At 42.8% G+C, this 14,317-nt stretch overlaps 1 protein-coding gene and 1 long non-coding RNA gene across 6 annotated transcripts in view; one reads left to right on the top strand and one right to left on the bottom strand.

Moving 5' to 3' along the window:
* Nucleotides 1-9,521, bottom strand: part of LOC116273004 (polyhomeotic-like protein 1) — a 25,711-nt gene extending 16,190 nt beyond the window's left edge. The window contains exons 1-6 of one of the 5 annotated variants that reach the window (XM_031661935.1): nucleotides 9,203-9,521; nucleotides 6,240-6,397; nucleotides 3,833-3,943; nucleotides 2,596-2,676; nucleotides 1,911-2,060; nucleotides 849-1,004 (exon numbers count right to left, since the gene is read on the bottom strand). In XM_031661935.1, the coding sequence (XP_031517795.1) occupies nucleotides 849-1,004; nucleotides 1,911-2,060; nucleotides 2,596-2,676; nucleotides 3,833-3,943; nucleotides 6,240-6,353 (612 nt within the window). In that variant the 5' untranslated portion in view covers nucleotides 6,354-6,397; nucleotides 9,203-9,521. Of the gene's footprint in view, nucleotides 1-848; nucleotides 1,005-1,910; nucleotides 2,061-2,595; nucleotides 2,677-3,832; nucleotides 3,944-6,239; nucleotides 6,398-7,950; nucleotides 9,144-9,202 lie in introns of those variants that run through there. The other 4 variants (XM_031661936.1, XM_031661933.1, XM_031661934.1 and 1 more) reach the window with 4 other exon arrangements.
* LOC110740644 lies at nucleotides 8,811-14,317 on the top strand. The gene is made up of 3 exons (XR_002515525.2): nucleotides 8,811-9,074; nucleotides 11,898-12,094; nucleotides 14,102-14,317. It is a non-coding gene; the product is annotated as an uncharacterized LOC110740644 (long non-coding RNA).

Here is a 14,317-nt window from a genome sequence, read left to right on the forward strand (position 1 = left end):
TCTAATACAATGTAAGTACTATGTAAATAGTTACACTATGCTGTATTTTTGTATTTTTTTATTCTTGTATTGCTATTTTTAATTGGTTTTTTCCCCAAATATCTTCAATCTGCAGTTGGTTGTATCTGCAGACGTGGAAGCCAAAGATGCAGAACCTGCAGGTATGGGACCCACAAACAGGGAGGGCCAAAAGTACACACAGGAAGAACTCAACATTTACCAGCTTACTGATAAACTAAAAGGATGGAGTAATTATCCTAAGATCCTAGGTTGTGTCCCATCCATAAGAAGCTAAAATTTCAGGCTCAAAAATACATATATTTTGGGAATAAGTCACAGGAAGTAACGGTGAGGAAGACCTTTACTGGGAAAAACAGTGAACAGGAAGAGAGTGAAAGTTGAGAACTAGAGTAACTTATAAACAGAAGCAACCAAACATTCCTCCAGTAAGGTCATTCCTCAGCCGGGTCAGCTTTAGATCTAAGTAACAGAAGAATTCTCTCAACAATCTCTTCTCTTCTGACAGTACTATGAGAGAATTAAGACTCTCCGAATAAAACAGACTCACAGGAGACTTGAAGGATGGTAAGGAAATTTACCCTATCTTGAAAATAAGATTTCCCAAATCCACAAGACTATTTTCAGGCAAATCTCCTTGTCTTTCTAACTCAAATTAACTCAAAGGTTATACGGGATTCAACTTCTATGGTGATTAAGGGAAGGAAAAACAAAACACAAAAAGTAAGAATTCTGAAAAGTGCAATAAAGCAGAAGGATGGACCCAGGTCCATGGTCATTCCCTTCATCCTACCCAGTGCCCACCCACAGGTAAAGTCATCACCACTAACCTGATCTGCATCTGCATGAACTCCAGGAGACTGAGCAGATGGCACCTCCTGCTGGACTGCAGCCACTGCCCCATTAGGCATCAGGATGAGTTGGGAAGCTAGAGGCACATTCCGACCCAGAGTTCGGTTTACCTGCAATAGGTTTCCCAGCTGTGGCTGGCAAGGAGAGGAAGACGAAGAGCAAAGAGGACAAGAGGGAAAGAAGAGACAGAAGAGATGGAAAGGAAGGACCACAAGACAAAATAAACAGAAGATATTAAACAGCTGAGCCCTGCCTGTTCCACACCAACCCAGGAGCCTCATACTCTCCACATGTGATGAACCATCCAGAAGAAAACCTAGAATGCACAGAAAACTACAGATTGATGTCAAAGAGTCAGACGTCGAAGAAATAGAGAAAATTAGGATTTTAGAACAAGTACTTATATATATCGCTCAGTAGGCTGGGCGATAACACAGAATTTGTATACTTGTGCCAAAGGTTTAAAGGTCGACTATATCTAACACTAATTTAGTCAAATGTTAAGCCAGTATTTTCTAGCATAATATCTTAATTTAATCTACAGGCTACCTGTGAACAGAGAGCATCACTTCTAGGTTAAGTAAAGTATGGGAAGTAGGTCCCAGCTTCTCTCAAGACATCAGGGTAACCATGGTTTTAAAAAATGGCTTTTGGCCGGGAGCACTGGCTCACGCCTGTAATCCTACCACTTTGGGAGGCCGAGGCAGGCGGATCTCCTGAGGTCAGGAGTTCCAGACCAGCCTGGCCAACATGGCGAAACCCCATCTCTACTAAAAATACAAAAATTAACCAGGTGTAGTGGCGCGTGCCTGTAATCCCAGCTACCTGGGAGGCTGAGGCAGGAGAATCACTGGAACTCGGGAGGCAGAGGCTGCAGTGAGCCGAGATTGTGCCACTGCACTCCAGCCTAGGTGACACAGTGAGATTCTGTCTCAAAACAAACAAACAAACAAAAAAAATAAAACCAGCTTTCACTCAACTATTTGCCAGGGCCAGACAATCATGCCCCTGGGGCAATGGTGGCTGCATCTGTGGCTTACCCGTAGATACATCTGGGCCTGCGACTGGTTGAGGGGTGGGGAGGTGGTGTTCCCCAGTAGCACAGATTGGGTCAAGGTGGTAGCACTGGGAGAGCTCACACTCTGGGATCGGCTGATGAGCTGGGCGGCCGATGTGGTGGCCAGATTGATCTGTGTGGTATAGAAAGGAACCAGGACTAAGGATTTGGGAGAAGTAAAAGGAAATGTACATGACTGACAAAATCAGAGTTACACAGTGAAGAACAGAGTATTTCACTTTCATGGAGCCGGGGGAAATGAATAATGTCTTCCTATCCAAAACTGTCATCCTGGTTACTTTAGGGTATTACCGAAGTGAAAAAAAACCAACAGTCTCTAACCACTAGTGTTAACAGTTGAGAAGACAAAAGATTGAAACAGAACAGATTTTACTTCTCATTGAAGAGTTCAGGGATTAGTCCCTTTCTTTTGTTATTTCCTCTTCTTCCCCAGAATTTTCTTTTCTTTCTTCCTTAGACTTCCTCTTTAGAGACTCCAATATAGATTAATGTTGGTTACTTTCCCCTGTACTACTATTCTCTACTTAAGAGCAGTAACTATCCACTGACAGCTCAATACACACTCTCAGATCAGCGGCACAAAGTAATTTAACCCAGGGACAAAGACCCAGGTAGAGACGCCTCTCAGTGGGAGAGGCAGTACTCACCGAGGCCTGGGTGGTGGTAGTCTGCTGCTGTGTAGTGCTGGTGTTTGGGGAGCTGGCCTGCCGACTGGCAGCAATTGTGGCCTGTTAAGGGGAAGGGAAACAAGAAGTAGCAAAGACAGTGAAGGAAAAAGCTCTCAGTCTTCTAGTAATAAATCACAAGCACAAAACATAGAGATTTGACTTTATAAACAGGGAGATTCCACTTTAGGGTAAAGAAAAGTATATTCACTAGCCTGATAATCCTCACATTACCACATATGCTAACCAGTTAGTCCCACATAACCCTCCTGGGGCAGAGAGGCAACTTGCCCTCCAGTTCCCACTCTCTTTTAGGTGGAAAAAGATGTGGTTTTTTTGGTTTTTTTTTTTTTTTTTTTTTTTAAGGAGGAGTCTCGCCTCTTTCACCCAGGCTGGAGTGCAGTGGCATGATCTCGGCTCACTGCAACCTCCGCCTGCCAGGTTCAAGTGATTCTCCTGCCTCAGCCTCCAGAGTAGCTAGGATTACAGGCGCACACCACCACGCCCAGCTAATTTTTGTATTTTTAGTAGAGGGGGTTTTACCATATTGACCAGGCTGGTCTTGAACTCTTGACTGCAAGTGATCCACCTGCCTCAGCCTCCCAGAGTGCTGGGATTACAGGCGTGAGCCACCGTGGCCAGCCGGAAAAAGATCTTTTGGTCAGGTCATATCATGAGTCAATGCAAGTCTAGTCCAGAGGTATCACATATAAATACAATGTGAACCACATATATAATTTTCTACTATGCAAATTTTTAAAAAGTGAAACAGGAAGTTAACTTTCATAATTTATTTTATTTAGCCCAATATAAATATCACTTCACACGCAATTAATATTTTTTAATTACTGATATTTTACCTTTTTTGTACTAAGTAGTCTAACTCTAAAATCTTATAGGACGTCTCCATTTAGACTAGCCACATTTCAAGCACTCAATAGCGATATGTGGCTAGTGACTATGATATTAGACGGTGTAGGTCTAGATTATAGACAGCACAGGTCTAGAACATAGCCACTCTACACCTAAAAAGTGATTTTATAGTTCTTACTGCAACCCCAGAAGCTAAGATGCATCCATCCTCCCACAGGAGACAGGAGGCAGAAGAGGTGCCTGCAGCCTGGCTTAGTATAGGATGCAATATGCCCAAAAAATCTCCCCTACCCACCTGTAGTGCCTGTCCCCTCCCTCTCGGGCCAGCTGGCTGCTGACCTCTCACCTGCTGGACAGCAGCCAGGCTATGCAGCTGGGCATTACTGAGTTGCTGCTGGAGCATGAACTGGTGGAAATACTGAGCTGCATTGGGCTGCCGCTGCAGTGCCTGCAGAGCCTAGGAAAAGACAGAGAGGATAAAATATTTAGAATGGACTCCTAGCTCCTATTCTATGTAAATCACTATATTTGTGTGGCCATGGGAAGGACAGAAACCAGAGGAGATGGGAGTTTGGGCTAAATCTTCAACAGCTATTTTCCTTTTTTTTTTTTTTGAGACAGAGTTTCGCTGGTTGCCCAGGGCTGGAGTGCAACGGCGCAATCTACCGCAACCACCGCAACCTCCGCCTCCCAGGTTCAAGTGATTCTCCTGCCTCAGCCTCCCAAGTAGCTGGGATTACAGGCATGCGCCACCGTGCCCAGCTTATTTTGGATTTTTAGTAGAGACAGAGTTTTTCCATGTGGGGTCAAGCTGGTCTCGAACTCCTGACCTCAGGTGATCCGCCTGCCTCAGCCTCCCAAAGTGCTGAGATTATAGGCATGAGCCACCACGCCCAGCCTTTTCCTTCATTTTTTTTAGAGCAAGGTCAACTTGCTCTATCACCCAGGATGGAGCGCAGTGGCGTGATCATAGTCTACTGTAACCTCAAACTCCTAGTTCAAACAATCCTCCTGACTGCCTCAGCCTCCCAAGTAGCTAGGACTACAGGTATGCACCGCCATGTCTAGCTAATTTTTTTTATTTTTAGAGATGGGGTGTTGCTATGTTACCCAGGCTGGTCTTGAACTCCTGGCCTCAAGAGATCCTTCTGAGCCAGGCGCAGTGGCTCATGCCTGTAATCCCAGCACTTTGGGAGGCCTAGGAGGGCAGATCACCTGAGGTCAAGAGTTTCAAGACCAGCCTGGCCAACATGGTGAAAACTCCGCCTCTACTAAAAATACAAAAAATTAGCTGAGCATGGTGGCGGGCGACTGTAATCCCAACTACTAGGGAGGCTGAGGCAGAAGAATCGCTTGAACCTGGGAGGCGGAGGTTGTAATGAGCTGAGATCGCGCCATTGCACTCTGGCCTGGGCAACAAGAGCAAAACTCGACCTCAAAAAAAAAAAAAAAAAATCCTTCTGCCTCTGCCTCAGTAAGTCTATATGGTCCTTTAAAAACTGGAAGAAACAATCACAGTCATGCACCACATAACCACTATTTGGTCAATGGCAGACCACATATACAAGAGCTATACTATATAACCTAGCAATAGGCTATACTATATAACCTAGGTGTATAGTAGGCTATATAGTCTGGGTTTGTGTACGTGCACTCTATGACAGTCACACAATTACAAAATTGCCTAACAATACATTTCTCAGAACATATTCCTGTCATTAAGTGACGCATGACTGTAATTCTATGGTTTATTCTCCATAGAATGTAAGAAAAGCAAAGCAGTGCAATTTACACAAACTTATTTCTCCAATTGGGAGCTGGAAATACATGCCATAGCAAAGACTAGACAGGGTGAAAATAAACAAGATGCCGATTAATGTAAAGAAAACAAGAAAAAAAGCTGGGCATGGTGGCATGTGCCTATAGTCCCAGCTAGTCAGGAGGATAAGATGAGAGAACTGGGAGTCTGAGGCTGCAGTGAGCCCTGATCGCACCACTGCACTCCAACTTGGGCAGCAGAGCTAGACTTTGTCTCAAGAAAAAAAAAAGAAAGAAAAGGAGAAAATGTAAAAGTATATTTTAGATAGAGAGTAAAGGTTATAGAGTCCTAATGGGTTGGAAATAATGAAAAAATAAATAGTGGCTTCTAAAAGATTCCATCAGGTAAAATTTTCAACGAATTCAACCAATTGGCATTTTTACATATTTACAGTATGCTAATACAGATTTATAAAATGAACAGTAGTTTGGTTTTAGTGCTAACTGGACTTTACTGAATTCTTATTCTTCAGTAATTGGAACTATTTTTATCATATGCATAGTTATTCTAGTAACCAAAATATTTACTAAAAGACCTCATTCCCTAACAGAATTAATACAAACATGGAATTTGCTGTTTGTTTAAAAATAAATCTCTAAAGAGTTCCATGATACTTCTATTACTCAAGGGGATTTACAAGAATGGCCAAAGATTAAAAACCTGGCAATCCAGGATGAGAAAGGGTTAGTTAGAATCTAGCTAGATGGACTGAATGTTGTTTTTTAAATCCTTATTTGAAAGACCGGATTTCACTGTTTGCTTGCCCAAACCTTGTAAACTCCTAAGATTCTCAGGGCTGGAAGACAGCTTAGTCATCATTTAACCCAACTCTCCCCAATTTGTTGAAAAAGAACTGAGCACAATTATTTTCCAGCATCACTGCCTACCACAAGCCAAGACTCACAGACCACGGCCCCTCAGAGCTGAGCCTCACCTGCACTGCTTGTCGCTCATACAGTGACATTTGAGCTATCTGGGGCCGAGAGCTGCCCCCTGAGCTGGAACTCCCATTGGTGGAGTTGGAGTTCTGCTCGCTCTCAGTCTCCATGATAGCGGTCCAGGGTCCCCAAGGCTGGTGCTCTGACTCAAGACCTAGATGGAAGCAGTAAAAGGTTAAAACTTATATCTTGATCCCAAGCTGTTATCTCATGTTATTATTCAAGAACACAAGAAATCCCTAAGTATCTGAGAATCTTCCTCCTCTTCCATAAGCCATGATTTCTCATCTTAAAACTCCCAAATCTTCAGTACACTCTTGCAACCATGTCTTCCCAATATTACCATCTTTTGAAGCTATGCAGTCTCAAAAGAAACAGCCTTTACATATTCCCTCATGGATGTCACTAAGTAAAACGGCCAGAATGTGAGATGGCACCTTACAATACCAAAGCTACCTTACATTCCCATAGCATTTTTTAACAGTTTAAAATCTACCCACTTAAAACTTTTGGCTGTCTCATTTTTGTCTCCATCTGCATCGCATTATCATCCAAATGAGTCACCATATACTGGAGAGCCACTGGTTGCCTCCTTTCACTGGGCTAGGCACTTCACCTATACTCTCTCTCTCATAGTAGTGCTGTTAACACTGTTATCCTTATTTTACAATTTAAGAAATAAGGTTTTCTGAGATTAAAGAAGTTGCCCTAGTAAGTATCAAGTCTTTAGACTAACACATGCTTCTTCAAACCAAACTCTGATTAAGGCAGTGTCATTCACTATGATAGTGAGTACTCGTTATCCTCATTCTATGGGGGAGGACCTTAACATACAGACACATTTAGTGGGTCATGAAAGGTCATAATACTAGGAGGCAGAAGAGCTCACCTACAGCCCACATAGCCCAAATAGCTGCCTGGTTCCAGCTCCGGCTACTAATAACACCTCAGGCATGTCGCTTTTCCTCCTTATACCTGTTTCCTCACTGCAAAGACGGCTTCATACTGAATGTAATATATCATTTTAAGACATGACTCCGGGGTATGCAACATAGAAATACACACAATGAAAATCTTCAAGAAAGTAAGATGCAACTTTGTAGTCTACTAACGTCAGAATTTACCCACTGGGGACTACACTTAAATTTGCAAAAAGACACATGAAAACATTGCTAAGAACCAAGCAAAGAGACAGGAGATGAGAAGAAGAAATATTCTTCCAAAGCAGCACTAAATGACAATAAGGTTTTTACTCATTCTTTTTGTTTTTCTCTTTTGTTAAGCTTCACACTATTTTCTCTACTTCTGAGGCACTGGGCCAATATCAGGTCACCAAAATATTATTTGGCTTAGGAATATAAACATCAAACCAGAATTTCTGCTAAGTGTTGTCAACAGTTTTATTAGGGTGAATGGATTGGTCATAGCGATTGCATCCAAAACAAACAAACAAGCAAAGTAAATAAAATCAAACTGCTTGGCCTTGGCAATAAAGCTGAGGATATTTCTTATTATCTCATTCCCAGTACCATCCGATCACACCATTATCCCACCCCCAAATCTTTAGTTTCATTTAGGACTAGCAAATGTCACTGCAAACATGTATATAACCCAAAAAGTACATAGGAAAAATCACATCAGCTTCAACTAGTCTACCTTCTCCCCACATCTTTTGCCAAAATATCAAAGCACTAAACAGATACAGACCCATGAATCCTCATTATCAGCATGTGAAGAAAAAAAGTGGGTAAGGATTAGAGGCAGCACGGCACAGTTTTATAGATTACTGGATTTAGTTCACTGGACTCAGAGACTTGAGACCCCTTTGCTAGGTATAGAGACTATAATTCCTACGTTCACATGTGAAAATACTCACAAACTGTATCACCCCTCGTCTCCCCAAAACCGAATTCTTATTAACAATTTTATTTTGATTGTGAACTAGAAATAAAAATGTAAAGGGACCAACTTAAAAGTCTCAATAAAATCGAGGGAAATTGCCACCAAAACCAGGATTCCTGGATCCCAGGCACATAAATGTATTCATTTGTGATCAACACTATGACTACAAGATTAAATACAAAAAATGGAGACAAGCAGTTTCGGCAGCACCAGGAATTAAAATTTTCAAAATTAAACTGGAAGAGAGTGAGAAGCTGATCCACAGATGTCCCCAAAGTAGCTAAGCCACGGTCATCCTAAAAGGTAGCATGTGGGGTATACATGGGGTTGGGTAGGCGCACAGACCTACCGAAGGGAGCTAGAAAGGGACATTGAAGTGGACTTAGTATTGGGTCGAGAGTTGGAGAAAGTCAGTATCCCTAAGCACGAAACTCTTATCATGTAGAAAGGATGGGACATAGGAAGGGGGACGGGAGAAGGGGGTGGTTCAGGGAAGACTGTGCCAAAGACATGGTAATAATCAAGAGAACAGGGAGAGTAGACGCCCAGGGGTCCTGGTTCTATATAGAACCTTGATGAAAATGATGTTTCAAAGAGAAATCAAATACACCGGGGGAAGGGGGTGGATCCAGTGGTGCGCCCAGAGTGAACTGACCCAAGTGAGCAGAGACATGTGCATACAGATAGCAGGGAGACAGGCAGAAGTCAACGAACTGGAGGTTGAAGAACCCAGCGGACCACGAAAGCAGGGAGATAACTAGACAGCATGCTCGGCTGGAAGGACCAAAGTCAGAGAAGGAAAAATGAATAAGAAAATGAGCAGTCAGAGGCAGCTAGGGTGACGGACAGACAGCATGAAGCGCAGCAGAATGAATAGCCAGAAGACTCGGACAGGCAGAGCCGAAGGACCGCAGAGCTCAGCGCCAGAGGTAGGCAGGGAAAGCAACTGGGGGAGGTACCTGGGGCGTTACACAGATGGAGGTGGCTGAGGAAACATCCCCGCGCAGCCAAGCCCCCAAAGGTCCTGCCCCTCCCCGGCCCTCGGTCGCCCGGTTACCTTCTCGCCTGGCTCTGCACCCAAGTCTTCCCCGGGGGCGTCCACCTCATGTGCCGGGGTCCCCAGTCGCCAGGCTGGGCTGGGGGCTCGCTCGGCCTCCGCGGCGGGCTCCCCTCGCCTCCTCCCCTTCCTGGAGGGGCGGGGGCGCCGAGGGCGGGGTGGGAGGCGCCCGGCGCGGCCGCGGCTCCCCGCCCCTCCCGCCGCTCCGGGTGCGGGCCCGGCAGCGGCTCAGCCAGGCCTCCGGGGCTCGCTCCGGGCCTGTCACTTCCTGCCCGGCCGAGGAGGTGGGGGCCGCAGGCCGGGGGCTGCGGGCCGGGCTGGAGGAGGGGGCTGCGGGGAGGTGCTTCCGGGGCAGCCGGACCCCTCCCCCGTCCCTCCGCCTCCCCTCGGCGCCCTCCGCCCCCTCCCGCCCGCGAGTCCCTCGTTTCCTGCCGGCGCCCGTTGCCATGGCGACGCAGCTCCCGGGCCTCTGCGCTCCAGGCCCCGGGGTTTTTTCCTCTCTCGCTCTCTTTCTCCTCTTTTTTTACCCCCTTCTTTCTCTCCGAGTTCTGCTCGCCGGTTGGAGGGAGAACACTAACAAAGTGCTGGCCTCTAGTGGGGAACGCACTTCTCGGAGAGGAGAGGGAGATGGGAGAAGGGAGGGAAGTGACGTGAGAAGGGGAGAAAGAAGGTATTTTCTGGAGCTGCTGGGAATAAGGGATAGAAAGAAAGGATCAAAGGGACCAAGAGGCAGAGAAGGAGAAACAGCAAAGCTACGACCCCTAGAGAAACGATAGACTGGGAAAGGAAATGAGGCAAAGGAAAGGAGAGAAAAGGCCAGAAAAACTTTGAGAATGAGAGAAAGGAGGGAGAAGGTTGATTGTTTAATCCCTCACCTCAACTCCAAGAAGGCGGGAACGAATGCTGCAGAAACAGCTAAGCCATTAGGAGTTGACTTCATTTTCAAAGCAGCAACCTAATATAACTTCCTTTGGATAGCACTTAAGTTTGTCATTTCAGAGATTTGTGTGTGCTTCGTTTTAAATATGTATATGAGTTCGAATGACAAAAACGGGAAAAGGCCAGAGTATAGAGATGTAGAACAATAGGGCTGTTTCTGGGAACACTAAACATTTGATCGGGGAGCCTTTGTCATTGTATTTATGGTACCAACTTACCGGTTTTTAATTATTCGCTCATCGTTCAGCATTCAATAAATATTTGTAGAGCGCCTACTATGTGCTAAATCATGGAAGCTTGGATTGCATCAGTGCACAAAACAAAGATAACTGCCTTACTGCCTTCATTAACCTTTACAGAAGGGTCTGGGGGATGCCTCGTGGATTAACAACTGGGACTGATGCTTTTTCTCTTGCTCTCTCAGTCTTCCTAACCTCTATCCTAGACAGTTATTTTCTCTGTCAATCCACTCTTCTTTCTCTCCTTTAAAAGCCCATGCATGGTTTGTTTATAGAGAAAAAAACAGAAGTATTATTTTGCTTATAAATTATATCCATTTAGATTTTTCTTTGAGAGAGGAGTATTTGGACTCCAAGCTCTTTATTTGTGGCAGCCAAATTAAAATCGGAGAACAATCTCTGCAGGCTTCTGGGAACTAGTCAGACAGGTATGTGAGGGAAGAAACCGGAGGGCAGCCAAAGGACTGGGAAAGTGAAGACACGGGGTATGAGGAGGTGAAAGGGTGTGTTGCCAGGCCGTGGATGACAGGCATTGGCTGAGGATGAATTGAAAAGATTCTGACTGGAGAACCAGTGGTGAAAACGAAGTAAAGCATTCGTTGTTTAATTCACACCTGGATTTTTGGCATGTCAAAGGGGTTAAAGCTTTTCTTGCAGAAGTTTAGAAATGGATACTGATTGAGCCTAAGCGGAATTTTCTAGTACCAATGAAAAAAAAAAAGCATCTATAGATAATTTTCAGATTATACAACATCAAAGTCAAGAAACATGACTCATGTGCTTCCTTAGTTTCCCTGGGAGAATTATAACTGTTAAGTGTCTAAAGAAGATTTATAAGCTCTTCCAAGAATAAGGAATGCAGATATAAGAGGGTATACACTTGTTTTTCAATAGCCTGTGGAACTTGTGTACCAAGAGGATACATGACCATATCTCATTTCACCCTCCTTACAAATGGAGCAGAATTACTGCTACTGCATATAGTTACATTCCACCTCTAAAGATTCTTTTCGTACTTACTTGATCACTAGCTTCTACAGCTACTAGATAATGTTAGGGGATAAACGATGAATACTTTTGTTGAGTGCCTGTTATAAATTTAGCCAGAGAATAATCTATCATGAGGCAAGCTATATTGATTATGAGCCAGTAGTTTAATTTTTATATGTAAAGGTGTGTGCTCCATATATCACAGGATTCTTTTCAAGTTCATTTTTCTCCAAGTCAGGCCAGTATTCTAAGGTTATAGGTCTAAACAGTTTCCACCAAAAAATATTTAGTATAAAAAAGAAATTTATCAACAGCAAAGTAAAGTTATAGGAAAACCTCCATACATAAGAAATCATTTTCATAGACTAAATCAGCTTGAGAACAGGCTTTGAAGAGCTTATCTCGGTCTAAACAGCAAAACAATTTGTGTTTCCTCAAGAATACTCAACTTTTTTTTTGAATTTTTCTGAAGTGTCTCATTTTCATTTAATGACTCTGCTGGAATTAGCCTTTTCTTTTTCAAACAGAGTGGTTCTCTGAATGGAGGCTACAGAATTTCTTTACTCTGCATAACACTGAAGGCCATTAGCCTAAACAGGTGAGAAGGAAAAGCATTTAATCTGGTGTATGGAAATTGAAGCCCTCCTGCAAACTTCTCTAAGGAAGGATCCTGATTTGAAAGGCTATCGATGTTTGGCAGCAACTAAAGCAAATAGACTAGAAGGTAAGCTAATAAAACTTTTCATATCAACTGAACATTGCTTAAGCATTCCTCAAGCTTCTCCTGTAAACTCAGCATTCTGCAATAAATTGTGAAGGAAGAGATGTCCTTTACCCTAAAGGTGTTAGTATCATTGGAATGTGTCTTTCTACAAGTAATCAAGTAAGAATGTGTGACCATGTTTTTATGCAAATATGGATAGGAAGAAGTAGAGAAAAAAGGAAATCATAACCTTTACTCTCCCCACCACCAATTGTGGCTGTGAACTACCATATACTGCCCACCTGTATCTCACTGTAATTCTGCATGCCACTTTAGGTCTAGTTGGGAGAAAATGAAGATTGAGTGGATTTATAGGCTTTTAGATATTTAAAGGGGAAAAAAAAAAGAACTTTAAAACTAAGCCCCTCAATTTTCAGTGAAGAAAATTGAAGTCTAAATGATAAATGTAGAAGAGGGATATGTCGTAATCCCTGGAAAATAGAAAATGTCCAATAAATATTAGTTAACTGAATTAATGTCCTAGATTCTTGCCCTTCTCTCATAGGAAAAGAATATGAAATTAAAAGATATAAGGATACCTCTCATCTCTCGCTACTAATACCTACCATAGATCCTTTCTTCAAGGAGAAGTTTAAAATTAACATACTAATTGGTTCAGCCCAATATTCCATCATCATTGCCCGCAGAAGATATAGATGTACCCCCACATCCTTAAGAGCGTAAGACTTGACGATAACATACTCTTCATCAGTTTAGACAGTTATAATGATGGCAAGTTATGCACCTTTCCTTAACTTTGGTTTGCTTTCAGTAAAACAGGGATAACACCTGGTAGTTGGTGGAAATAAATGAGATGTTTGTAAAGCACTTCACATTGGGACCTGACACATAGCACAAGCTATTATTAATTTTCCTTACTAATATATTTTTGTGATCACCAAATAGAACAAACCACTCTTTATGTTTTATTCAGTTTACATCACAACCTTATTAACTCACAATTTTAGTTGAGTTTATGCATTAATTAGTTTAGTGAACTTACTGTTATTTTATATGACAAAGAGTATTCCCTTCCTTGTAAACTACATTTGCCTCCTTCAGGCTTCAGGTATATCTTCTTGTCTACTATTTGAGTATTTAGGGAGCAAAACCATGTTGGAACCAAGTACTAGATTTATACCCTCTGGGACTATGTGTCCTAGGCCCAGAGAGCCAGGTACCTGGGAAAACATCTCAAGGGAAAAACAATTCAAAATATAGTTAGAGCGTCTGCTCATGGCCTCACATGCATTATTGTATTCAACTCACTCAATAACCTTTTCTGCTAGCTGTTTTTAATCCTTAATTTACAGATGAGGAAATTAAAGCTCTGGAAGATTAGGTAAATTGCTCAAGGTTCATAGGGGTAATAAGTAATGGAGTCGGAATTTAAATTCAGGTCTGTCCATCTTCAAAGCTCATAACTACATTACATCCTTCACAGTGTGAAAATAGAGCGATGCAAAAGGTCTATTTAAAATGCTTAGCACACACATAAATGTTTGCACAAAGAAGCTTGGCATTTGCCATGGTAAATACCTGAAATGGAAGGCCCAGTCTGCCTTTGTTAACTAGAGAAATAGCTCTAGTTATCAGTCTGTAAAGACACTGTGGAGATGTCTCAGCAGAAAATAGAGATGTATATATGATTTCCCTAAATTCTCTGTTTTCTCTCTCATCTACTGATAAACTGTGGTAAGCAGAACAATGCCCCCCCCACCAAGGATGTCCCCATCTGTGAAATCTCTGAATATGTTATGCTCCATGGCAAAAAAAATTAAAGTTGCAATTGGAATTAAGGTTGTTAATCAGTTGCCCTTAAAATAAGGAGATTATCATGGATTACCTTGGCAAACCCAGTGTAATCACAAGTGTCCTTAAAAGTGGACAAGGGAGGCAGGAAAGACAGGTTGAGTGATATGATATGAGAAGTATTTAACCTGTCATTTCTGTCTTTGACACTGGAAGGGGGCCACAAGCCACGTAATGTGGGAAGCCTTCAGAAGCCAGAAAAAGCAAGGAAATGGATCCTCCCCAGAGCTTCCAGAAAAGAACACAGACAGCCCTGCTGACACCTTGATTTTCACCCAGTGAGAGGCATGTCAGACTTCGTTCTTTTTTTTCTTATTTATTTATTTATTTTAATTTTTACTATGTTCTTTTTGAGACTCTTTTTGAGTCTCA

This window comes from Papio anubis, unplaced genomic scaffold, assembly GCF_008728515.1.
Source record: "Papio anubis isolate 15944 unplaced genomic scaffold, Panubis1.0 scaffold303, whole genome shotgun sequence".
NCBI lineage: Eukaryota > Metazoa > Chordata > Mammalia > Primates > Cercopithecidae > Papio > Papio anubis.